This window comes from Heterocephalus glaber, unplaced genomic scaffold (assembly GCF_053883595.1).
Source record: "Heterocephalus glaber isolate CG9 unplaced genomic scaffold, H.glaber_assembly_v1.0 deba00001532, whole genome shotgun sequence".
NCBI classification, from domain to species: Eukaryota; Metazoa; Chordata; class Mammalia; order Rodentia; family Bathyergidae; genus Heterocephalus; species Heterocephalus glaber.
In genome coordinates, this window is record NW_028258330.1 from 12,688,007 (window position 1) to 12,715,589 (window position 27,583).

At 38.2% G+C, this 27,583-nt stretch overlaps 1 protein-coding gene across 12 annotated transcripts in view; it reads right to left on the bottom strand.

Annotated features, from left to right (window-relative positions):
- Slx4ip (SLX4 interacting protein) overlaps nucleotides 1-27,583 on the bottom strand; it is a 186,897-nt gene that overhangs the window by 145,632 nt on the left and 13,682 nt on the right. For 6 of the 12 annotated variants that reach the window (XM_087189074.1, XM_087189073.1, XM_087189072.1 and 3 more), the window contains exons 2-3: nucleotides 25,758-25,837; nucleotides 24,653-24,710 (exon numbers count right to left, since the gene is read on the bottom strand). In XM_087189074.1, coding sequence (XP_087045200.1) covers nucleotides 24,653-24,679 — 27 coding nt within the window. In that variant the 5' untranslated portion in view covers nucleotides 24,680-24,710; nucleotides 25,758-25,837. The remainder of the gene's footprint in view (nucleotides 1-24,652; nucleotides 24,711-25,757; nucleotides 25,838-27,583) is intronic. The other 6 variants (XM_087189076.1, XM_087189071.1, XM_087189075.1 and 3 more) reach the window with 1 other exon arrangement.

Below are 27,583 nucleotides of genomic sequence, written 5' to 3' on the forward strand. Positions count from 1 at the left end.
CCATTTTCTTAGAGCACTGTTTTCAAGCACAAACCCTAAAGACTGATAAATCAGGCTATATTCAAACTTAAAACTTCTTTTCAACAAAGACTCATAGACAAAGCAAATCCCAAGTCAGGTTAGTATTTTAACACATATAAATGACACCAGAATATATACAACCACATAGAGTAATGGCCGTATCACAGGACAAAGATAATCCTGCAGAAAAATGAGTAAAGCATATGAGTCCACTATCAACAAAAGAAGTAACAACCAACATTTCATTTCACATCTATAAGGCTGGTAAAAGGTAAAAATTCTGGCAATATCAAAAATTCCCAAGGATGTAAAGAGAAGAAAATTCTCATCTGCCAGTGGTAGACAAGGAGACGGAGACCACTGCCACGGAGATGAGTGTGCAGGGTCAGGGAGGTGGGAGTGGTCCTATGTGGCGTGACAGTTTTACTCCTGGACAGATCCCCACAAGCAGCCGGTGCGCGCTTGTCACAAACTGCTGGGAACAGAACAAAACTAGGAAAAACTTAAAAGTTCATCGGAGATGGGCTATGAAGGAAAAAAATCACATAACAGATCCATCACTAGAGTTAAATGTATCCGAGACTATATCCCCGATACATAACAAAGTGTGGTACAAGCAAACTGCCTAATTCTATGCACAGCATGTACCATTTATATTGTTTGAAAATGTGCAAATCAATACCAAATGTTGTTTATGGACACATTTGATGTAGAAAAGGTATGAAAACATGTATAGAAATAATAGCCAGGCATGGCGGTGCATACCTATAATCTACTGCTCTGGGAGGCTGAGGCAAGAGGATTGAAATTTTGAGGTCAGCCTGGACAACTTAGCGACTTACCAAGATTCTGTCTAAAAACTAAAACTTAATATCATGTACAGGTACAAGTATCCAATGATAAAATGTAAATGTAAAATATAAATGTATTGTATACCTAAAATGTACCAATAAAATAATTTAAGGAAAAAAAATATCTGGGGATATGGTTCAGTGCAAAAGTTCTGGGTTCAATCCCCAGTACTGTAAATAATAATACATACTAAATTCTGGAAAACTGCTATTGCTGGGGTGGGTGAAAAGATATATAGTTTGAAGAGACATACACAATAGGATTCAAATATGTTTATAATGTTTTAACCCAATAATACTGGTAGTGTCCCTGCTATTATCTTGGGTGATGAGTTCTTGAATTTTTGTAAAATAATTATGCCTCACAGTTTACTTATACATGACACATTCTTTTATATGCATCAAATTATTACATAATACAGTTTAAAGACTGAATAAAAGACACTGCCTCAGAAGTTAAGAAAGAAATAAATCTTCAGATCTAAAAGATACATTGTTTTGGAGAAAGAGATATGGTATAATTGCTTAGAAGACAGGTACAGAACTTGGACATTCTCTAGCCATTCAGACACAAAAATCCAGGCTCCAGGGGAAACCCTGAGGTGACCTTCTGGGACATCCACACTCTGCTAAGAGAACAACAATAACACCACATCCACAAGCTCTGAGGTAAAGCAAATTAGATCACCCACAGTGAGTTGCTGCCTCAGGGGGGATAACATGTAGGGATATGTCATAAAAGGACAAAACAAAAATCCTCAGAGAGAAAGCAATGAAAAGCACCCCCCCACCTTTGTTTTCTTTTGAGACAGGGTCTTTTTATGTAGCTAAGGCTGGTTTTGAGTTTGCACTGTAGCCCAGGCTGGCCTTGAACTCATGATCCTCCTGCCCTAGCCTCCCAAGTGCTGGGATTACAGATGTGTGCCACCACACCCAGCAAAGATCCTGTCTTGAAGACTTTTGGATCTACCCCACTGAGAGGTAACCAGAGAACGGGAGGCAGAGCTGAAGGGTCTAGCAGTGGTGGCAAACCTATAGCACATGTTTCATTTTGTTTTTCTTTTAAGACTGAAGATGTTTTAAGTTTTTTTGTTTCTAAACTAAAATCTCAGTATTCAGGTTTAATTGTAGTGTTGTCATTTTGTGATCAGCATGTGGGTTTTGGGTTACAGTTTGGCACTTGGTCTCTAAAACATTCGCCATCACAGGACTAGGGTTAAGCATGAAAAGCATTGCATTTAGAGAAAAAAAAACTATGACCAAACAATATCTCAAATATGATTACAAGGGCTAATCATCTAAGCTATATAAAATATGAGAAAAATACAGAAGTTGAGGGAACAACAGGAGAAACTATAAAGGCATTATTAATTTCTTCATTTTCTTTAAGAAGAGTTGAGGGACAGTCCTATGTTTGGCAAAATGTTATGAGATGTTTAAACTGACAAATGTGTACAAGGGTATTCCTTACATGATTAGCCATTTTATTAAATATTTAAAACCCAAACTATTTTTAAGAATCAATTAAATCTGCAAGTGATTAAAGTCAAGAATCCATTACCAAAGTGTGTAGCAATGCGCTTTTTTAGAAAGTGGACCTACTCGGGAGGCAAAGGTAGACAGCCAGATTTGAGGCCAGCCTGAGCAACTTAGCAAGACTGTATCTCAAAATAAAAAATAAAAAGGGAAAGATGTAGCTCAGTGCTCCCTGGATTCAATCTCTAGTACCTAAAAACAGACCAAAAAAAAAAAAAAAGTGTTGACCCAAGTGACTGCAAGGAAACAGAATCACTATCTCTCATGTGCTTCCACAGTACTAACCTGAATGGGGAAGAAACGGGTAGAATTATAAGTAGCTTGCTTAGAATTTTGCATAACACTGGATACACCCTTGTGAGCATGTGAGCATGTGAAAGCCATCTGTGTTGTAGCAGAAAACAAGCTGAGAGCCACTGAATCAGAGCACTGAAATCAAAGAATGAATGCAAAGTGGTTCCAACCAAGAAGCCATGTTCACAGGGAGAAGGAATATGAAAAGGCACTAAAATAGAACAGCAGACAACAATGCAGAAGCATCCCAAATCACTGTTTGACCAATAATTTCAAACTGCAGACTCACCAAATCCTTTCAACTTCTAATAACTAACAGCAACATGGATGGGTTGGGTTTTCAGTCCCTCCATTCTCTCAGGGTCTTCTGGAAAAGGGACAAAGGAAGAAATAAAATGCCCAACAATCAGTTGCCACAAAGAATGCTCTGGGATTAGAGTCAGAAAAATTCACAAACTGAGTGATCCGCAATGATCAGATGTTGCCAAGATTCTAGGAGTCTAGAAATCTTAATCGCATTTTATCTGTTTTTAATACATATTTGGCACTCTAACAAAAATTGTTACAGAAGACACAGGCCAAGAGAAGCTGAACATGTTTTGTTCCACAGCTTAGCTTCAGTCACAAGAGGCGTAGAACCGCAGGAGGAAAGCACCAGGCACAGATCCAGAAGTAGGATATTTTCATTGTTGTATTTTATTCATGAACACAATGAAATTAATAGTCATAAACAATATTACATACTTATACAAAGAAGGTTTTTAGCTTTAACAATAAAGAAAAGAAGAAATTTCCACTACTTTCAATCCCCAAAACATCTTTCAAAATACAACATGTTCGGTAGGTTCCCATGAAACAGACTCTGTCTTAAGGCCTTTCATGGTGATGGTGTTTTTCCAAGGTGTGTCGCTCATAATCCATACAGGTGATTCATCAGAGCCTCCTCAGCGTTAGATATTAATGCTGAGGACATTTTTAGGCCCTTCCCTGTGTTTTAACCTATGAAAGATGCATGGGAGGGGTAGAATTAAGCAATTATTTCAACTGCACCTTATAGGTTTCAGCTGCAGATCTCTGCAAGCGAAGTAGGTGGCTGCTTCCCCTGTAACTTGTCAACATGTGAAGAAAGAAGACAGACCCCATGTGGACTGCCATACTCATGCAAAGTCTGGAGTGAACTATACCAGCCAGTGTGTGGGGTGCTGCTGTGCTTTACGGTTTATGGAGAGACAAAGCATCTAGCAAATACCAGAGTGACCTGTATATTCTTTGCTGGTTCCTTTGGAAAAACTGTAAAAAGCTTATGGATGTTCATAAGAAATCATTCTACAAATCTACGGAAGAAAAGTTCATGAAATGTTACCCAATATATGCTAACCCCAAACCAGCAGAAAAGAACTATATGCTTTTAGGTGATAAGATCTTTGGTTATATATTATCCCCACAGACTAGACATGCTGTCATTTGTTTAGTATGTCAACTTGGAAGGGACAGTCTTGCCCAATATTTTAACTTAGGGAAATATCAGCAATGACTCCTGAATGAAAAGAACAAAATTGAGAACTGAAAAAAGCATATTCCTCGTGTATTTTTGCTACATTAAGAAGTATAAAAACAATTCCTCTTCTGAAAACTGCATGCTCTTTTTAAAGTATTAATCATCAAATGTCAGGGCAGGAAGGTCCTGACATCATCTACCCCAAGATTTTCTTTTACAAATAAGGAAGCAGAAGTCCAGGAGGCTGAGGGGCATGCTCACAGTTGGTGGCATTTGGGGAACCAGGACTGTACTAGTTTCCTGAGGCCACTGGAATGAGGCACTAAAAACTGGGTGGCTTAAGCCAGCAGAAATTTCCTGTCTCAACTCTGGAGGCAAGAAGTCTGAAATTAAGGTACAGGCAGGACTGGCTCCCTCTGAGGGCTATGAAGAAAAGCCTCTTCCAGGCTTGAGCTCCTGGCTTCTGGAGCCTCAGGTGTTCCTTGGCTTGTGGATGCCATTCTCCTTGTGTCTTCACATCATCTTCCCTCTGTGGTGTCTGTCTGTCAAATTTCCCCTTTTTATAACAACATCAATTATACTGCATTAATGACTTCACCACTTTTCACCTATTTCCAAATAAGGTCACATTCTGAGGTACCAAGGGTTAAATGTCACCATCCCTTTTTGGGAGAACACAATTCAATCTGTAACAAAGACTATCAGTAGAACTCGGCTGGGAGGAACTCATCTCCCAATTCATGCTGGTGTTCTTTCTTATTCTTACATTTTTCTGCTCCTGGGATGGGACATTCTGGGGTTCAGAGATGACAGGCCCTACTTCACAAGTCAGACATAACTTCTACCCTTAAGTTCTAATCTTCCAAAAGGCAATGAAAAATTTAACCATCAGCAGAGGGAAACCATTATCCCATTTGGTCACAAATGTTCACCGATGTATTTTAACTTCTCTTATAAAAAGGTCTGAAACATTCCTGCAACAGGTTTGCCCTGCTCTGTAACATGTCTAGTATTCAAAGAAGGAGAGTTAGCAGAAATAGGACTGTGGGAGAAGAACAAATTAAATCAACTCCCTGCTCTGCCCTCTCGCACATCTTAGCCTGCCTAGAAAAGCAAGCACATGTACAGTTTCCTTTGGTGAGAAGGACTCTTGAGGCCTCAGATTTCCAGCAGCCTCAGTTTCCTTCTTCTGCCTGGCTGAGCATCAAGCATTGTCAGAGGCAGCGAGGCCCATGGCTCAGCTGTGGCATCAGTGCTCCAGCTCGGTGACATTTTGTAGCAGCCTCTGCTCAAACTATTCAATCATCACTCACACTGCTGCCTAAGTATTCTTTAGTCTGAAGATAATTGTCATATTGTCTCACTATTTTCCATGATAAATTAATGACATCTGTAATACTGAGTCATAAAAAGTCTATCCAAAGAACTGTATTAAAAATTACATGGAACTGATTTCTCTAAGTGGCCTCTTGACAAACACATTACCCACTCTTTTCCATTAAGGCCTTTAGAATCCTGATCTACAGCTGGCCTTGGAAAATTAGGAATAATGTCTTAATGTACAAGATCTAACAAGTTAATACAGTTACTAAAAGTTAATAAGTTAGAGCTAAGCAGGACTAGACTAGATGCTGGTTTTGTTGTTTTTGTTTTTAAATTTTGAAGAGCTACTGCTTAAGCAATCGCTTTTCTACAGAAGACAGAGAGAGCTAGAGCTAGGAGGACATGTGAGCTACCCTAACCCAAACGTGTTCACTGAGCAAGACACTAAAGACCAAAGCAATGAAGTAGATCTGAATCAGGTGATTAAGCAAACTGACAATCAACACCTACCCTTTTTTGACTACTGGAAAGAAGTAAAGAAAATTTGCATGCAGAGATTGAGGCATTACTTTGTTTCAATCTTTTCAAAGGAACAATTTTTCAATGTTCTAAGAAATGCTTGGGTTCAAAGTTTAAAATAACTAATGTGATTTCAAGCAGTATTTAGGGGTTATTTATTACCTTAGACTAACATTTTTTGTAAACAGGGACGTTGAGCTGTCTTGGCAATATCCTTTACCTAGTCATTTACATCAATAAATGGAAAGATGCAAACAATGCTGAGTATTTTATTGTCAATACTGAGCTACTGATTGCTCTATCTGTATCCCCTTTATTACCAAATTCATCCAAACCTGTAATTTAAATAACTAAGCCTCTTTATCCTCTTTATATAGGGATCAAAAGAAAATAGGAAAGTGCCTGGACACATTGCTTTCAGTCCTTGACTCTCTGCAGAAAAGAGGGTCTTCTCCTCCCAACTCCAGCAGCATTTCATCAGTATCTCTAACAGTTTATCTATCCTGTGTGTGGTGTTTCTTCATCTCTGAATTCCAATGCAAACAAGCCACCCTCAGTGAATTTCTGCCTGAATGCTTCAAATAAAACATTACTGTTTTTGGAAGGAAGTAATATTGGAAGGGATGAAGGAAAGGAGGAAGGGAAGGAGGGAGGGAAGGAAGAAAGGAAGACTAAATTGATGATTATTTTGCCCAAGGTGCCAGAAAACAAGAAAATGCAAATATTCTAACCTCTTAAATGTATAAGCATAATGCACATATGAGATACAAAAGCTAGCCTTTTTATCTACCTGGTCAACCAATGACTTCAAATAATGAGTTTGTAAATTTTAATGTAATCACTTCTTCATTCAAGAACCCACTGATTTCCTAGTGCCTAAGAAGACAGCCCAGTCTCTTCTTTAGGTCTGTTAAAGTCCCTGGACAATCTGCAGCCACTTTTTCTATTCAGCCCTATTTCCCAGTCCTCCCTCTTCAAGGTCCCCAGTACAAGCCATCTTTGTTTCTCTTGTTTCTTAGTACTGCGATACTGAAACCCAAGGGTGCTCTGGAAAACGGACAAAGGAAGAAATAAAACAGCAACACAGTTTGTCACCAGAAAGAATGTTCTGGGATTAGAGTCAGAAAAATCCACATGAGTGACTCTCAATGATCCAATGTTGGAAGTTGCCCAGGCTGGCCTGGAAGGTGAGTACCACTCTGCCCAGTACCATCTTCATTTCTACCATGCAGTCTGTGCACACATCACCCTGTTCTTTGCCGGGGATTCAGGCATACTCACTTAGGTACTACCGAATTTATAGTCTTTTATCAATAATTTAAGCCACCATCACCATCACCCTCTTCTTCAGGCACTACGGGGACAACTCAAATACCAGGGATTATTAGTATCATCTTATATGGGTATGGCTTTGAAGTCTCTGTCTTATCCTGTTTTCTCATGCTATACCAGAACGTCTGAGGCCAGAGCTTATAAAGAAGTTTGTTTTGACTTAGTTCTGGAGGGTAAAGTCCAAGAGCACATGTAGGAATCTGGTGAGGGCCTCGTATCACATCAACTCATAGCAGAATGCAACAAAAAGACCAAACCATGAGGGTCTTTGCAACAACCCATTTTCACAGTAACTAATCCAGTCCCACCACTGCAAGAACTCCTCTTGCCAGAAGGACTCTGTCCATTCAAACACATCCCACAAAGCCTCACCTCCCAACACTGCTGCACACAGGACCAAGCTTCAACATGAGCTTTGGTGGGGACAAACCACAGCAGTATCCTAACTAGGATGTATTTTTCTTGAGAACAAGAGAACCTTACTTATCCTTTCACTCCAATTCTGTCCTAGTTACTTTTCTCTCATTGCTGAGACACTTAGGCATTAAATATCTATGGAGTGCTGATAATACACAGAAAGTCTGGAAATATGGAAAGAAATTCAATAAACACCTTCTCTCAAAGGCCTTATAGTTTTGGTACCTGCCATAGTACCTCACAAAGTGACAGGCACAGTAGGTCTGTCCCTACTTGTTTATTGTAAGGCTGACTGATGGTTAGTTTGCTGTGTCTTTTTGTACACCACTAACTGATCAGCAGAGCAGTGAACCCCCAGGAAGTACTTCTTAAATAAGTGAATGATCCTTCTAGCTAAAGAAGTGGTGGCTATTTTAAAATTTCTTTTTGATACCGGGGATTGAACTCAGGTCCTTCTGCTTTCGAGGCAGGCGGCGGAAGCACCGAGCTAAATCCCTGGCCCTAAAATTTCTTCAGTGACAATGCCTTTATAAACTTAAGACCAAGATTTGACTCTACCAGGCCTTATTTTACTATTTGAATAAATCAAAGGCCCTCTCACTATAGGCGAGGCAAAATTCCTTCCTTCATCCATTCTAGGTTCAAGAGATAGATTAACAACAGAAGAGTGCACCAGTGTATTTAACATAAGTTTTGTGTGACATGGGAGCATTCATAAAGAAATGAAGTCCTGAACAAACATGTAAACTGTGTATGTTCTTTGCTTCCTTTGATGTAAAAGTGGAAAGTCTTAAAGAAGAATCACTGCACACAAAAGTATGACTTAATGGTAATAAACTGGAGGAAGCATAGCAAGGTGTGTTTTTTCAGGTTTTTCTTTGTGACCCTTTTTCTCAGAGATAAGAAGTTTCTTTCCTCTGGGTATAGGGAGGGCACTTCTCAAATAAGGGTCTTTTGACTTGCTTTAGGCAAAGGTCAGAAACTTCTTCCTAGCTTTATGAACTGCTCCTGGGTTGGAGGAGGGATGGTGACCTGACCACTTCCATTGTTCTCACAAATGCCAGGGTGCCACACTTTGGGGTAGCATGCCATGATCCCCATCATCATCACATAATGCTTTCTTGGAAAGCATTATTTTAAAATGTTTTCCTTTTTGCTTCCGGTTTCTTTTACTGTCAGGAAGTAATTAAAATCTAACTTGCATTCTTGCAACACTCAGGTGGGACTTTTTCATTTACATATCACCCAGTTAGTACTATGTAACATTCTTAATGATTTTGTTTGCAAGTAAAGCTAAAGAGAACAAATTAACTCACCCTAAACTAATTATAAAAGTATCTCCCTTATGTTACTTATCCATGGCAATAAATGACAAAAACAAAGAGTGAATGATTAGGACTGGTGAGTAATAACCATAATTTAGAAAAAAACCACATTGAACAAATAAGTTTTTTTAAAAAAACAGCTTTGGGCTGGGGGTGTAGCTCAGTGGCATAATGCATGCATGAGGTACCATTCCCAGTGCAGCAAAAAGAAAGAAAGGAAGGAAGGAAGGGAGGGAAGGAGGAAGGGAAGGAGGGAGGGAGGGAGGGAAGAAGGGAGGGAGGGAGGGAGGGAAGGGAAGAAAGGAAAGAAAGAAAGGGAAGGAAGAGAAGGAAGGGAAGGAAGAAGAGAAGGAGAAAGAGAAAGAAAAAGGAAGGAACAAAGGAAGAAAGGGAGAAAGAAAGCCAGCCAGCCATATTGGATAAATTTGCATATTCACATGTTTTAAGATTCAAGTTTGATGAGTTTTAATAAATGTATAATCATCATAATCTAGCTTTAGGGCACTAAAGTTCTCCCTGCCATTTGCCCATTTTGCAACTGTGGTTTTCTTTCCCTTTATGAACCATGGGAAATAGCTATCTGGGAGGCAGAGTTACCAGGAAAGACATCTAGATCTAGCCCAGCCCCACCCGTTCCCAACTAGGAGCAAAGTCTGATACGGGTGCTCTAGCCCAATCTTGGAAGAGAGTGGAACCCTACAAAGATTGATACACTTCGTCCCCATATTGGAGAGAAAGTATCAAGATCCCACAGGTAGAGGCGGTCCAATCTGTCTGATTGTTGTGAAATACCTCAACAAGACTTCTCATCACAATAAAGTTAGAAATCTATGCAACACTGCTATCTTTTGAACCTAAAATACCCAAACTTAATGGCCAGTGCCTGCTCTTGTCACAGAAAAACCCACATTAATGTTCTAGAAGGATCTCTTATTATACTTCTAGTAATATTTCTTAGGATTTAAACTGAAGACTGAAGGAAGGAGATAAGACCCTTGGTTTTGTAGAGAAATACTGACAGTGCTGAAATCTGGAAAATCTAGTTTAAGCTGAGTGTTACTGTGATATGTTACTATTTACTTTTTTAAACCCGCATTCAGCTTGATGACTACTACCTATCTTAAAATTGTCCACAATGGATGTTCAATGTATTTCTCCCCTTTCATAGTTCCAAATTTTTCCATATAAGGTTTTCTTTAAGATCTACATACACATACACACACACACACACACACACACACACACACACACACACACACACACCCCTACCCTTCCATGATCCCTGCAGTGCAAGCTGATTCATATAAATTTTACAGAAGGCACTCTTCTCTGGATAATTGGAACTTGAATTTTGCCTAAAAATAAACATTCCAGTCACCAACCCAGTGAGGGGCAGCAGCTCAGGAATGCATTGTCATGGCAGATGGAGAATCAGTCATTGTGGGTGTTGTGCCCAGACCGCGAGGACCCCGAAGACCACCAAGGAGCTGATTCCGATGCAAACACACAAGCTCGAGCAGGGACTCTCAACTGTCGCTGACGCAGCGGGTCAGGATTGAGAGCCCCTAACTCCAAATCAGCAGGGGTTTTTATAGGGGTTACAGCAAGGTTCGGGGAGTTCCAGTTTGGAAATTACATGATTGGCTGGTACATAGCAAATTTTGAATGTTTAAACCTGATTGGCTGTGCCTCGCGGGCCAAACTGCAAACGGTTGCTCAAGCTACCGAAAAGAACATCTGGGACATTGGGGTATTGGGGTAACTACTGATTAGCTGTTGCTAGGGGGCTGAACATTATCACAGGCGGGTGGTCAAAGTACATCTTGTGGTTTTTCTTGGAAATGGAGTTTATGTCCAGGCCACCTTATTTTAAGATGAAGCCAAATTTTAAAATGGAGTCACTTAGGTCTCACAGTGGGAAGTGAAACAGCCATGCAAGAGGCATTGGAACTGATACAGCTACATCTGATTTCATTGGGCAGCCTTTCAAAAGTAAGCACTTCACCAGCTGCTGGAAGACTGTGCACAGTGGCTAGCAAGCAGTCCCATTTAAGGACAATAAAAAAATCCTAAAGCTACATGCACTTTCCGTTGTTTTATACACTGGAGGAAGTACACATGGAATGATGAGTCAAAGGCAAAAATGCAGACTCACGGCTGACTAACGGACCTTTTGGAATGTATTCAATGCTTTAAACTAAAGATTCTTGCTACTAAAGGGTGGGTCCTCCCTGACCCACAGTGTCATCTACAAAAGAAGCATTTAGAAATTTTAGTAGAATGACATCCTCTTTGATACTTATCTTGATTTTTGCAGTATTTTGGCTTAATTGGCATAATATATGTACAGTGTGGGATGTGAATACCCTTAAAATGCCTCAACATTCACTCAAGGAATAAAGCAAATTCCAAAATGTACGTAAAGCAGTCATTATGATCATCCTCACTCCCAGTAACCAGGAGAACCTTCTCAAGAGTCAGATTATTCAACTACCTCTTGGATGCCCTAGAGGTATCTCTACAAACTTTAAACATTCATTATTGTGTCCTCTAAGAAGGTACCTCTAAGAAGGACTGCCAAGAAAAAACTCCGTCAAGTCTCTAAGCTGTAGAGTTATTATTGTACAACTTCTGGAGACATTCATGCCTCCTTTTCTGACAACTGCCATGCCTCAAGCACAGGAAAGCATATGTGTACTAAGTGATTCTGTACCTTTGCCATTGTTGATGGAGCAAAAGTTGACACCTCCTCAAATTCATCCCCAGAAATCTGCTACTGGGGCAGAAAGCACAGCACTCTTATAGGCTATGTCACTTGGGAGGAGGAGCCACTGTGCCCTACAATGCACACAGGGGAACAGAGAGCCTCTCCCTGAGTTACATTCCTGTAGTTACACTCCTGCAGGGCCTCATTATACCAAACTGATGGGAGCTGAGCCACTCAGACCGCAGCAGGGACAGCATCTGCCTAGGGCCCTCCATGGTACACAGTGCTTCCCATGAACTGCCAAAAACCCGAGTTGGCTCTACACAGTGCTCTACGTAAAACGCAGTTTCACCTGAGTTCATTGAAGGTGATGGGAGACAGAAGGGTGAGGAACACTACTCCAGCCCCTGTAACAGGAAACTCAGGTATGCTGAGCTGTTTTCAGTGGCCATGGTCTCAATCCACACAGCTCCCTCGAGGAATGCAAAGCCTTCCAGTCCCAGACATTGGTGCATGTAAGGGGCCAAAGTAAGTTATGGTCAATGCTCAGCAACCAAACAGAGTCATCCTCCAGAGCACCCTTACAGCCCATGAGTCAGCAGGCCCCAAGATGGAATAAACTGCTTTTCATTTCGGGTTTCGCCTGAAGAGGAACTGAAGAGGAACTGAATGAGACAGCCAGTGGAGGTGGAGAGGTTCCGGGTGGCCCTGGCAACATGGCCCAGGCCTCCGCAGCTTAGCTAGCCTTCCTTTTGGGGTTAACCATGATCCTTATTTGACCACAAATGAAAAAAAGAAAAAGAAAAAAACTCCATATAAAGACTAAAACAAAAACAAAGGAAATTGGTATCTGAAATAAAGAATTTGGGTCTAGAGAGAGAATGAGTCCAGAATTCAGACATTGCCTGAGGAGTCATTAAATGGCAACAGTGACTCTCACAAACATGTAGGCTCTGCATATATATATATATATATATATATATATATATATATATATATATATATTTATATCTGCATGACTGTGTGATATGATCTATCGTCAGTTCACATTAAAGAATATCTCTTCACAATCATAAGCCTTTGTAGCAAGTGCTTAACAAGTCTTCTTTTACTTGACAACTTGCAATGCTGTTAGACCAGCAGACAAGCTCAAAGATTTTAAAAAGAAATAATCAGAGCTAAGCTGCTTCATGAAATACTCTGGCATAAAAATGTTAATCACAATGATTAATATTTATTATTGATGATGAGGGTTATCGATAATAGCTAATATTTATTAAAACAGTTACCTGCTACTGTGCTAAACACTTTATATATATCATTTCACTTAACCCTCATAATAACATGATAAAATATTGCAATTAGTATAGGAGGTGCTAATACCACAGGTCCAGGGAACACCCACTGAGAACCAAGCTTTAGAGACTGTTCTTTCTTTTCTGCTACTCTCCTTAGTTGCTGAGCTTCCTGAAAAAGGTGGTTCCAACCATCATAGGTGGGAGTAGGTGTAAATGGGGCCAGGGTCACCTATCAAGCCTGATCCACTGGCCGAGCACCAACGCCCAAAACAGCCGGACTGAATGCTGGCCACTTCACAGAGCTTCTTCTTCTAGGCTAGTGATGATGAACCTTTTAGGGTTTTCAATGATGTAAGAGCCTGCTGTGGCACATGTGCCATGAGTTTGCTACCATTACGCTAGGCAAAAGTTACCTGAAAAGCCATGTAACTCACCCGTCTACTGAATAAAATGCATTTTCAAACTACTTAGTTATTTTAAGCTTTCTTAAAAATAACAATGTTCTAAGGATAATGCATAACACCAAAACAGAGAAACAAATCTGTCTTGTTTAAACTGCTCTCAGAAAAAATGTATCACCTATAAAACATGTTTAAACACCTGAATAATTTTATATTAAACAGCAAAGAGAAAACCCTCAATTCATGTCTTTTAACTGCTACTGGCTTTAAAAATGTCTTTCAAGTAACAAACAAGAGAAAAGGGAAAACTGATATTTTCTAAGTGTTAACTATGTGCTAAGATGAACAATTATCCTAGAAATAAATTAATATCAACCTATTACTTTTTGGGGGGGATGGTACTGGGGATCAAACTCGGGACCTTGCGCTTGCAAGGCAGGTGGCAGAACCACCGAGCTAAATCCCCGGCCTGAACCTATTACTTTTTAACAGATAGATGAAAGACTCAAGTCACTTCTCAAGGTGCCGGTCAGCGGTAAGGCCCTGATTCAAACTCAGGTCTTTCTGCTTCCATGTCCGATTCTTTCCACCATATCACACATAAAAAACACGCCTCAAAAATTTGTAGTAACATGGGGTGATTGTTGATTGTAATATGTCAACTCGGCTTAAGAACCACTTAGCCAATTAGTAAAGCTCTGTGGATGATAGACATGTAGGTTGCAAACTGAGGAGGGAAGACCTGCTCCTGATGTGGGTGGTACCAACCAATAGGCTCATAGCCTGGATGGAATTAAAAAGGAAAAGAAGAAAGAAGTGTTTCCTTTCCTTCTTCAAAGGAGCTTGTCTCCACCATTGCCTTCAGCCATGCATCCCCAATTCCTTCAGCCTTCCAGCACAGACCCTTCACTTTCCAACGCAAACTCACACTGGACTCTAGTGAGCTCCACGTCTTCCACCTTTGACTGGATCCTTGAGCTCTCCAATACACAGATGGTCATTTTGCATTCTGCTACCAGATTCTGCAGGCAGAGGCCTATCTCATAAATCCTTCATTTGATCATAGATATTGTTTATATTAAATCTGTTCCCCTAATGAACCCTAACTGATATGTATGGTTAAATTCTAGGCCCACAGACACTCTTTAATTCAACATCGCATTTAATAAATAAGAAAACTGTCTTCCAAGAGGGCCAGGGATGATCCTTCTGTGCCTCTGGATATGCACATGGAATTTCCCATCAGAAGGTGGAGCCCATCTCTTCTCTACTTGACCTTGTGACTGCTCAGCCCTAGAATATGGTGGAAGGAGCAGTATTCCAGGTCCTCAGGGAGCCCTCCAGAAGCCTCCTGGCCTGTCCCTTCATGCTCTCAGGGAAGTCACTGCCATCCTGTAAAGGAACTCAAGCTACATTACTGAACTAGACGATTAATGTCTGAACACCCTGTGGAGAGTGAGAGAGGTGTCACCGAGCAGAACTGAACATAGGAGAGAGTGAGGTGGTCCTGAGCTCTGTGCCCCAGTGGGTATGAATGCATACAAGCAAGTGACCCCAGGAAGTGTAGAGGAAAGCAGAAAAATTGCCCAGCTGAATTTTCTGACTTACAGTATTGTGAGAAGCTTGGGGCTGCTCGTTACATAGATAGAGATCATTGAAGCAGAAGATACTGCCTGACATGGCCTTAGTCAGGAATCAGTAACAAGGACTAAAATCCAACTCTCCTAAATTCTACTCCTGGCCACCTGCTCTGCGGCCCATAGTGTAAACTGACAAACAGGCACCCAACAGGCTGACTAAACTAAGACTGCCACAATATCCAATTCAGACAGATCAGAACAATACTTCAGAATTCATTAGTCCTGGCTCAGCAATGCAGGGTGCACTAGTGCCTTTCACTAACTACTCCTTTTTAAAGTGTGATACCTTAACTTCACATTGGAAACTCCCTGAGGATAGGGACAAACAATCAGCCTTGTCCCTATAAGTAGTGCCTAATCCAGGGCCTTGTATGCAGGGATAAATAAAGACTTCCTAACTGAGACTCACATATGAAAAGATAAACTAGTCCTCAGTCCAAGAATTATGAGACCAGGAAAAAATAAGTAAAGGATGAGTTGCTCTAATACTATATAGAACTTCATTGAAAAATGATTACTAAGGGCCTATGGCATGCATAAAATATTTTTCCAAACACTTTCACAGTATTATATCTCTCATTATTAACTTGATGCCAGAAGAAACCAAGTGAAACACATACTGCTATTATTCCCGTATTTGTGAAGTGGATGCTCAGAGAGGTAACACAATTCATGCAATATTATCCAATTTTCTCAAGTGAAGCCACAATATTATTTCAAGAATCCTGAGTAAAAGGGCCAGGGATTTAGCTCAGTGGTTCCACCACCTGCCTTGAAAGCACAAGGTCCCGAGTTCGATCCCTGGTACCAAAAAAAAAAAAAAAATCCTGAGTAAAGTCTGAGGCTAGCTTTATCTTCTAGACTCTTTTCCTCAAAAACCTGATAATCTAAATTTCAAGAAATACTATAAAAGAACATAGAATAAAATGGGTAGTTTATAGAGAATCACAGAAATGACAGTGTAGACATAGTGTACTCCGTAATCTATAGTATGTTTTTCAAGCAACGAGAACTAGGATGTTAAACCTGGTGCATATCTCATCAGAATCTTTATGATGCTGTACCGCTGTGGAATAAACAGAGTAACATTCTTTTCTCACCTCATGCCACAGTCACAAAATACATCACATGTGCACCCATGTGTATGAGTGTAAACGGAAACTATTAATAACATGAGGCACCTAGTAGTCTTAAAATCAGAATGTTGTTTTCATATGCTACTCATGTGACCAAGTGACACATATAGTGGCCTAATTTCCTATATTACTTAATCATGGGCATTCCAAGGGGCAACTATGAGACAAGTATCCAAAAGGACTAAGTAAATATTGTGCATCTTTACACTACTGTCATTGGCTAATGTCTAGAATGCTGCAAATTCAGATCATTTCTGTGCAATGTCATTTGTATGGAATCCCCAGGGACCACAGAATTCAAGGATACTTAATCCCCACCCCACTTGTACCTCCTCAGCCAAGTATGCCCAACAAACTGACATTAAAGATCACAATGAGGAAAGGTGAGTAGGAGGAATAGTAACCATAATAACACTGTTTCAAGGACTTCTCAGTCCCAATCAACTCCTTCAAGCCTTTATTGCTATGCATGACCAGGGCTGGGCAGGGCTCCCAAAGCTTTGCAAGGAAAGAGATTTTTATTCTCAGTGCATCATTTCCAGGTTCCTGAACCTGGAACAGAAGCACACAAGTGGTAGTCTTGTGTTACTCTAAGAATGCTTTCTCTGAACCCACTTTAGATAGTGTGGTTGTTCACTTTTCAACTACAGTGTTCCATGGCTGTATATAGCCTGAGAAGAATTCTAAGGCAGAAGCAATCTACATAGACATGTGAATGACAGACTATAGATGTAAGCATGTACACAACTACCCAGCATGATCATTTCATGATCATTTAGCAATGAGCTAGGGATTTGTTAAGCATTTTAGTTGTTGTGCTTCCTTGGATCACAGTCTTCAGAGAAGTTACACTGCTAAACATAGAACAGTGATGCCCTCTACAGCCCTCAGAGAGAATCCAACCTACTTTCTGAGTTCACATAGTTGGTGAGAGATCCTGGGTCTATTTTTCTAGTAAGGATTATTATTTACACTAGAATAAGTAATGAAGGCACATGATTTGCATATGCGTTAGAAACATTAAAGGATCAAGATTAATACTAAAGAAGTCAGTTAAAGCGAAAATATGTTCTTGAAGTATACTGTATACAGGAGCAAATTCTATACATTATTTTGGTATTTTCAAAAGAACTACTTAAAAATAATTGCAAAGAGGAATTGTAGATGGCTAAAAAAGAAACAAATTGACAAATGTTTTTAAGAAAAAAGATATATTACAAATTGAAGATTACAACATTCCCTGACTAGAACTGAAAAAAGACCATTAGGAAATTCTTAACTCCAAACTCCAGTCACTTCCTTGTTCTCCATGGGCCAAAGGAAAGAGACTTCTCATCTTTGAAACAAAGAAGGAGGGGTCGTGGGCACCTCACACATGCTCTAGAATATCCTCTGCAGACACAAAAACAACAGAGCACAAGTCGTCGTCGTCGTCGTCGTCGTCGTCGTCGTCGTCGTCCTCCTCCTCCTCCTCCGGGAATGCAGCTGGGAAGAGTGTTCATAAATGCACATACGAACAACTGAAGAATATGCATAAAACAATATAAGTGGCACATATTAGTCAAAGGAACACAAAGAGGTTATAAACATAGGAAAAGTTTATGTAAAAAAAAATGAGTCATTAACAGTCGAGCCTGGAAAAAGCTTATGTGCATGGATCAAGCAAGAAAAGGTGAGTGATAACAAGAAGAGAAAAAATTACAGGTGTGATGACGGCAGGAAATGTGAATTATCAGTTCCACAGAATAGGTGGGCCATGGGGCCATGTTCCAAGATGAAAAAAAAATGTGTCAAAGTTAAAGAGGAAAGGGAGAGTAATTATCAGAGCGCCTTAAGTCTGGCTGGAGTGTTTAGATTAGATCTGATTAAAGAAAAGGAATTATTCTGATCACTTAAGGAAGTAACAGGATGAAATGTTACAAAAACACTCCCTTGGCATTTGTCTAGATGAACTGGAATGGCAGGACAAGAAATGCAGAGAGACTGTCCAAAGATTAGCACAGCAGAAAAAAATAGAAGACAAGGATATTAAAGGTCTGAATTGGTAAGAAAGTAAATCCAAGATACTTTGTAGAGGAAAGATCCATTAAATAGGCAGCCATTAAATAGGACAAAAAGCCATCACTGATCATACTAGGAATTTTCAAAGCAGAAGCCAGTTAAAAAGAAAACTATGATAAATTCAATCCTTCAATGTTTTAGGAATCAATTTAGGCAGAAATTTTTTGGAAATAGGTGGAAAGTGGAGAATGAAAAGAGGATGAGAAGCCAAGGCTGTATTTAAACATTCTTTAGGTATCCCCCCCTCCAAAAAAAAGATGTAGAACTGGGTGACTGTTGGTGAACCTTTAGAAGTTTTATTTCGATTCCATCTAGTTGTCAGTGTACATTTAGTTGAACATTTTCTGGCATGGGCAATGTAATAGAACAGAAAATATATGCTGGGGAAAATAGCAGGCTACATTAGTTTGAGAGTGTTGTCAACCACTACAAAACTCACTAATTTTATGTCTTTAAACTATAAAGCTCTTATAAGAATAAACAGACTTAAGGAGGAACTGGAAGTAGAAGAATGTAAAGATTAGGAAAAGTACAGAGATCCTTTTGCTTTGAAAATTTTTTTACAAAGACAAATGTCTTCGTAAAAACATTTTCAGGGATACAGTTCCCACTCTCCTCATTCAACTCATTTCCACTAAAAAACATAACCATTTAAAATGTTTTTTTATTTATTCTATAAAGGCACCTCAGCTTTATTTTTCTTAAATTTTAGTATAAAGTAAGTACCTATAACTCAACCAATATGAAAATTCTTGCCTAAGTCTCTTTTTCAATGCAATACACAAAATCAATGCAGCAATTTTCAAATGAGCACTGGTGTCACAGTCAGTGCCACATTCCCCTTTAGGTAGACTAAAAACCTAGGACACAGGACTCAAGTGATTCATTGTGGCAAACCAGAAAGACAAAAGCCTCCAGACTGACCACTTGCCATTCAACTGTCTCTTTCTCTGGAAATTTACAGCACAACTCTTCACATTTACTTTTACTATAATAGGGAAATTACTCTCAATTCTTGGGAAAATTTCTCTTTTTTGTGGTGTTCTAAGGAATGCAAAGACTGTTCACTGAAATTCAGAGCTGAACATAAGACTATAATTGCTACAAAGGAGTGGAAAGAAAAACACAGATAGTAAAAGATGTTCAGGAATTTAAAAAATATATAAAGTAAAACCTTTGCTTTCCTTCTGCACATTAATGAAAGTTTAGACTTCTTACTTTAGATTCAGAAAATGACTCAGGCTTCCTACCTCCATTCCCCGGTCCCCAAATAAAAACTGGACAACTATCAACAGCAAAAGTAAAAGCTTTCAGCCTCTTGGAATGGGTGGGAAGGAGGAGCAGAGGGTCACGGCATATTCCCTGTGGAAGACAAAGCCAGATCCACATTCCAGGGAAATGTGGCTGGCCCAAGTTTTTCCTTTAGTACAGATTGGCCTCTCTGTCACTAAGCCAGGCTCTGTAATCTTCCCAGGCTGCCACTGCTAGGGAAGCCAGGAATCCCTTCTAATTAATCAAGCCCTCACAACAAAAATTTTCCCACTCACAATAAAGTGGGCTGGAGGAGGGGTGGCAGCAAAACAATCTCTGTAGCCAAAAGAACCCTAGTCTTTGGTGTAATACCTAACTAATCCAAGAAAACAGATGCAGGAAGCAGAGGAAATGATCTACAGAAACAGACAATGAGGTAGGAAGCTTTCATAGTACTACACTGCTGAAACTGAAGTTGAAAATCTTAAATCTTAACATGTAATTGTTATTGGGAATGAGGGCTGGCAACATTAAATCCTTTTTATTATTTTTTATTTATTTTCTTTTTGGTACCAGAGATCGAACTCGGGTCCTTGCACTTGCAAGGCAGGCAGCGCAACCACTGAGCTAAATCCCTGGCCCATTAAATCCTTTTCTAAATATCTCAAAAGCCAGGGATAGACCCATCACTTTCCTGAGGTAGAACCATATACATTATGTGACATTCTTAATAATTTTTTTTAATTAAAGTTTTGTGTTTTAGTGGATAAAAGTCCGTGACTAATACCTCAGGCACTCATGTCTATTTCTCATTTACAGATGTAAAGGAAAGGCCTTGGATCCACCTGACTCCTGCAGCTACTTTCACTCAAAGTAACTCCACTGAATGTTTACTGACAAGGTGCAAGGAGAAAGTACAGAAGGATGCAACTTCTTAAATCTGTTCTGTCTGTGGAGGGCTTGGGGTGTGGTTCAGTGGTAAGGCACTTGCCTGGATTAGATTCCAGGCACTGCAAAATAAATAAATAAATAAAGTAAGTAAGTAAGTAAAATAAATTTTAAAAATAAATCCATGCTGTCCAACCCCAACATAGCTGCTACTAGCCACCTGTGCCTACTGAGCATCTGAAATGTGGCTCATGGGAATTGAGACCTGTAGGAAGAAATATATTTAAATACTTATTATACAAATAGATCTAAGCATGTGTACATATTTACATTTCAGAGTTTTCAGGTAATAAGACTTTTGTTGGAACTACTCAACTCTGCCACTGCGGCACGAAAGCAGCCAGGGACAACATGTAAACAAACCACAGAGGCTGTGTACCAATAAAGTTTTATACAAAAACAAGCAGCTGCCATATGGGCTGTAATTTGCTGACCTTTAGCTGGTCGAGACTTTACAGTTTGGGAAATTTTTAAATATTGGGTTGAGTCTCGGTATAGCTTGGTGGTGAAGTATTCGCCTAGCAAGTCCAATCCTCAGCACAGCAAAGAAATAAAAAATAAAAACTGAGATGAGTGCAAAGCTTGAGATTAAGACTGCTATGAAAGTTTGTGGAGTCACATGCCTGCTGCTCCCACTTCTTCACCTTAAAGTCACTAACGTGCAGCAGCACATACCTCACTGCCGTAAGCTGCAGGACCCAGTTAACAAGAGAACCTGAAGCTATAGTTTCAAGGACTCTTTTCTCATGAACTGCTGCCCTTTCCTGGAAATCTGGCCTAGGTGGCAGTTATAGGAGAGAGTTCAAGGCCAGGGCCACAGCAGTTAAAAAGAAAAAAAAAAGCACTTATATGCAGGTAGGTCAGAAGACCTTTTGCATGGCAAACTAACATCACTATTCCAGAGAAAGTCTTAGAATAAACAACCCAGATACAAGTGGAAAATTATTTGATGATCATCAGCTGTTCTGTTGCTTTAAAAACCACGCTCTATCCAAGAATTTTTCAACCCAGATAGTCAAAAGTAGATACATCTGTTAGAAAAATCTGCATTAATTACTTTAAAACTTTATTTATTCACCTAATTTCCATATATTAATGCAAGATGCAGAATAAAATGAAATATCAAAAACAGGCACCATCTAGCCCCCAGTGCACTCATCAGAGGCTACCACATTGGAAATCTAGTTATTTGATCTGAAATTTACCATCATGTTGTATTTCGAAATGCCACATCTATACTATAATTTTTTATTATTTCATTTATGGAAAATGAAGACTTAATGCTTACAACCATCTTCCCATGACAGTTTCTCTAGGATTCTAAAACTTGGAATTCATCATATTATGTAATACAATCTTTGTTCAAAGCTGAGCCATGTAGTATACCATGTTTACTTTCCTATCTTGCACAATCATGTTTACTTAAGAGAGTTAAGAGTTGCATCTTTTTCTTTTTTTTTTAGGTTCCTTTATTCTTACGACTAAAGCATACCCAGGCTCTCTAACAGGACTGGGAAAAGAAAAAAAAAGAAATTTAAATGCAAGGTATTTTAGTTAAGAACATGTTTCATGGAACCCTCTGTCTTGTTCCAATCAGAATGGTTACTTCCTTCCCAGTCATCAGAATGAGATCTGCTTAGGCCCTCACCTATTTCATTGTGTAACTCCCTGATCCTTTGAGTCTTTCTCTGTTTACTCCCCTGTTTTGAAAGACTGTCTCCTCCCTAAAATAGTTATATGTTAAAAGGAAATTTTTCTTAGTCTTTCTATCTCCGAAAATTTCTCTATTCTACCATAACCTGTGATTGAGAACTGGGCTGTGAGAGGAAGTCTGGGTTAGAAACCTTTTTTTTTTTTTTTTTTTGCTTTTCATCTCCTCTAAAGTTTCTGTGCCCTGAAATCTTAGGGTGATATGATTTAGCACAACTCTTTTCCACTGACTTTGCTGGATACTTGGTGCATAACTCTTTCAAACAGGAACTTCATGTCCTTCGTTTCTGCTCATTTTTATTGCAGTGTTTCTTTCATACTATTTTCTTCATTTTTCTTTCTAGAACTACAATTTTTCATATCAAAACTAAAGCGCTAATTTCCTTGTTTCTCTTTATCTTTTAGTTATCTCTTATCTTTCGCTCTATTTTATGGGCAATACTTCTTAACAGTTTTTCCATATTTTACTGAATTTTTATTTCTGTCATGTTTTTAAATTACAAAATCTCTTTTCTGTTCTTAGGAATTTTCCTTGTTTGTAACATCCTGATCCTGTTTCGTAACATCCTGATCCATGTTTGCTAGGTGGATTCCAAATATAGGTTACATTAATTAATCAAATAAGTAGACTCTGAAGTATTACTTTAAATACAAAAAGGGACATTTCATAATTATTAAAGATTTAATTCAATACATAGAGAAATTATACATCTGTACATATCTATTAATATAGTCTCAAATTGTACAAAGTAAAATCAACATAAGTAGAAGGAGAAATACATACATTTAAAATCATAGTTGGAGATTTTAATACACCTTTCTCAACTGATTGAACAAGTGGAGAAAACGCATTAGTAAATACAGCATAGATTTATACAACACAACTGTCAGATATGACTCATGTTTATATAAATTTATATATGTATATATAAAATATGTACTGTTTTATATATGTACTGTACCTGACAACCATCACTTGTAAAATACTTATGGAGCATTTACCAATATAAAGAAATTCTTCGAAACACCAATAAAAATTTGTTCTTGCAAGTCTAGTTTGGTGCCTCAAAACTGAACTACCAGGCAAGGAGAAGTCTAGGGAGCACAGAATAGAAGGACAACTGTCAGACCCAGGTAAGATTCCATGGACTGCAAGACAGGTGAGCATGCCATCTTTGATTTTGCACCTAAATCGAGGCCCTGATAACTGAAGCCCAGCCATCATCAAAAGGACCATCACCCAACTGAGGCCAGGTAATCTGCACAATCATGAGAGATGATAAAATGGCTGCTGTTTTAAGACTCTAAGTTTTAAGGCAGTTTTCAAACATCAATAGATAACCAAGACATTTCACAGTAATGATAAGAGATATAGAAGACAATGAAAAACTATCTCTAAAATGCTGAGCGAAAATAATGCTCAAACCAGAATTCTTATCTAGAGTAAGACCAGAAATCTATTTTTTAGACAGACAAATAGTAATTATTCATCACTTATACAGCCTCACTGGAAGAAATACTAAAGAATATATAGGTATAAGAAGTATTGTAAGCAATGAAATTTATAAGTTATTAATATCTAAATAAGCACTATTTATATAGTACTTATATATTATTATATTAGTGCTTATATAATATTATATATATATATATATATATTAGATCTAAATAAGCACTAACCTGGTTAAAAATAAAACTGTGGTATTAAGTACTATCTTATGAGGTCAACCAACTACTGTAATTTACACTTTGATGTTTTAAACTGGTACTTAAAATAACATTCACATACAGAAAATGACCTAAAGAACAGCCAATATATATGAAAGGTCTCCAAGAGGTTATACCAATTATTTATCAGTTCTATCCCTTTTCTTCCCCACACAGTCCTCCCATCCCTCTATACTGAGAAAGTATCAGCCCTAGCCATCAAGTGATAAAGAAGGAATATTTATAAGAAGAAAATCAAAGAGGGCAGTCAGGCAAAAGAACCCTCTCCTGGCATATAGGATACACTGCTTCTTTCTTTCCTGCTTTTACTTTGACCTTTTGTCTGCCTTGTCAGAATCAGAGATCCTGATCTAGACATGCAATATGAATGACAATTTTTAACTCTGAGGACCAAATTATAACCAAAAACTATCCTATACAAGACTTTTTAAAAAAAGAACTCCTTATAACTATATTAAACTATCAATTTTCTTCTCATATTAGTCTTAAAATACAAAACTTCAACATGCCTACTTAAAATTGTCAGAATCCTAAATATAAAGAGTAGAATAAAGTTCAGAACTTATATCTTCAGCCAACACAGAACTCACATTAGAAAGTGATGAATCAAAAAAAAAGTGATGAATCATTTTAAAGAAAAACTAAGTATTACTTACTTTAACAGCAAATTTCTTAGATGCCATTGTTTCCTGATTTCCACAGCAACTATAAGACCTTTAAGAGAAGAAAAAACTAAAGTTATAACTGTATATCAAAATTTCTTTTTATTTGGACATCATACAGGAAAAAACTGGCTGAATAATAAAACTTCAGCATGAATTTGTGAACTGAATATCCACTTGTAATTGTCCTTAACCAAAATACTATATTGAATCAGTGGCTTAAAAACTACTCACAAAGAAAAGCAAGGAGCCAGAAAGCTTCCCTGGAATAGACTACCAAATGTTTAAAGAAGAATTAATACCACCCCTCACAAACTATTAAAAAATAGAGAAGCATAAGGAAAATTTCTCAAATCATTCTAAGAAACTGCTGTAACCCTGATGCCAATACCAGACTGAGACATCACAAGAACTAAACACCAAAATCCCTTATAAAAACACAAAAATCCTCAACAAAATACCAGCAAACCAAATCTAGCAAAGTTTTAAAAAAATTATAAGCCACAACCAAGTTGGATTTATCCCAGGAATGCAATGGTGGTTTAACATCTGAAAATTAATCTATGTATGTTCATAGAATAAGAGAAAATTAGTATATGATCATCTAAAAAAAACAACTAATAAAATCAGACTGCTTCTTTGATATTAAAAAATCTAATACAACAGGAATAGAAGGGCATTCCACAACCTAATTAATGGCATATATGAAAAACTCTACGGCTAAAATCATACTTAATAATCAATGATTTAACGTTTTCTCCCCCAACATGAGGAAAAGACAAGGATGTCTGCTCAACATTGTACTAGATATTCTAGCCAGAGCAATTAAGAAAGAGAAGGCATATACATTAGGAAGAAAGAATAACTATTTTATTCACAAATAACATGTTCTTGTATACAGAAAATCTTAATGAATCACACACACAAAAATACCTATTAGTATTAATAAACCAACTGGGAAAGGTTGTAGGATATAAGATCAATCTATTAAAATCCACTGTATTTCTACATACCAACAAAAAACAATCTTAAAGTAAAATGAAAAAAAAATCCCATTTATAACATCAAGAAAAACAGAGTCAGAAATGGTGGCACATACCTGAAATTTCAGCTACTCAAGAGGCTGAGGCAAAAGGATATTTATTGGAGTTCAGCCTGGGCAACTCAGTGAGATCCTGTCTTGAAATAAAAAACAAAAAGGGACGGGAATGTAATTCAGTGGTAGAGCTCACTGTAATTCAACAGGAGAGCCCAATGTAATTCAATGGTAGAGCCTCCATATGGGAGGCCCAGGCCCTGGGTTCGATGCCTAACCTCACAAAAACAAAAAACAAAAAAACAAACAAACTTGGGAATAAATATAGCAAAAGAAGTGTAAGATTTGTAAATCAAAAACTATAAAACATTACTGGAAGAAATTAAAGACTTAAGTAAATGGGAATATATCTCAGGTTCATGAATTGGAATGATTTAATACTATTAACACAGCAATACTCCCCAAATTGATCTACAGATTGAACACAATCCATTATTAAATCTCAGCTTAAGCTTCTCCTAAAATGTATATGAAAATGGAAGGGATCTAGAGTAGGCAAAACAATCTTGAAAAAACAAAAAAAAAAGCTCAGACTTCCCCATATAAAAACTTAATACAAAGATAAACAATTCAAATCAATGTGGCACTACCATAAGAATAGATGTACAGATCATCAACGGAACAAAATTAGAAATCCAAAAATAGATCCTTATTTATGGTCAACTGGTTTTTGTCAAGGGTGTTAAGACAATTTGAAGGGGAAGTAGTCCCTTCAACAACAGTACTAGGATAAATGGATATCAACATGTAACATATTAAAATTGGCCCTTTCTATCATACTACATCAAAAAATTAAGTCAAAATGGATCAAAGACCTAAATATGAGAGGTGAAACTACAAAACTCTTAGACAAAAACATAGGTGTAAGTTTTTGTAACCTTTCATTAGGCAGTAGTTTCTTAGATGATACCCAAGCACAAATGACAAAAGAAAAAAGTAAATTAGATTTCATTAAAATAAGAACCCTTTGTACTTCAAATCAGGAAAGCAGAAAGACAATGCATAAAATAGGACCAAAAAATCTGCAAATTCTAATCTGATAAAAAACTTGTGTCCAGAATATATGAAAAAACTCTTACAACTCAATAAAAGGACAAATAATCCAATTTAAAAGTGGGCAAAGAATTTGAATAGGCATTTTTTCAAAGACATAAAAAATGGCCAGTAAGCACGTGAAAAAAATGCATAACATCAATAATCATCAGGGAAATGTAAAGAAAAACCACAGTGAGATATCACTTTATACCCACTAAGCTGTCTAAAATCAAAATTTAAAAAACAGGTACTGGCAGGGATATGCATAAGTGGGAACTCGCACACATTGCTGGTAGGAATATAAAATGTTGCAGTCATTTGGATAATACTTTGGCAGGACTTCAAAAGTCAGAGTTATCATACGACCCAACATTTCTATTTTTAGGTATCTACCCAAGAAAAACAAAAACATTATGTCCAAACAAAGCCTTATTCAGGTATGTTTACAGCAGCATTACTCACAACCAAAAATGTTCAACTGATGAATGGATAAACAAAACATGATATTATCCATACAGCAGAATATTATAAAAAGGTTAATATTCTCTTTTACTATGCTCAACTAGAGGATCGCTTGTATGGAAAACAAAAGGCATAATATAATCTGGAGGCTACCTACGAAAAAAGAAGATACTAGCCAGTACACAACTCAGACTTTCTCCAGCCCACACGCCTCGGTACTGGCCTAGGCTCTCCAGAGGGGAGACTGAAACCTCCCCATTCAGAATATACTGGACTGATCTAAAGGCAGGGTCTAAAAATACTGACATCAGGGGTTCCCCAAGGAAACAGCC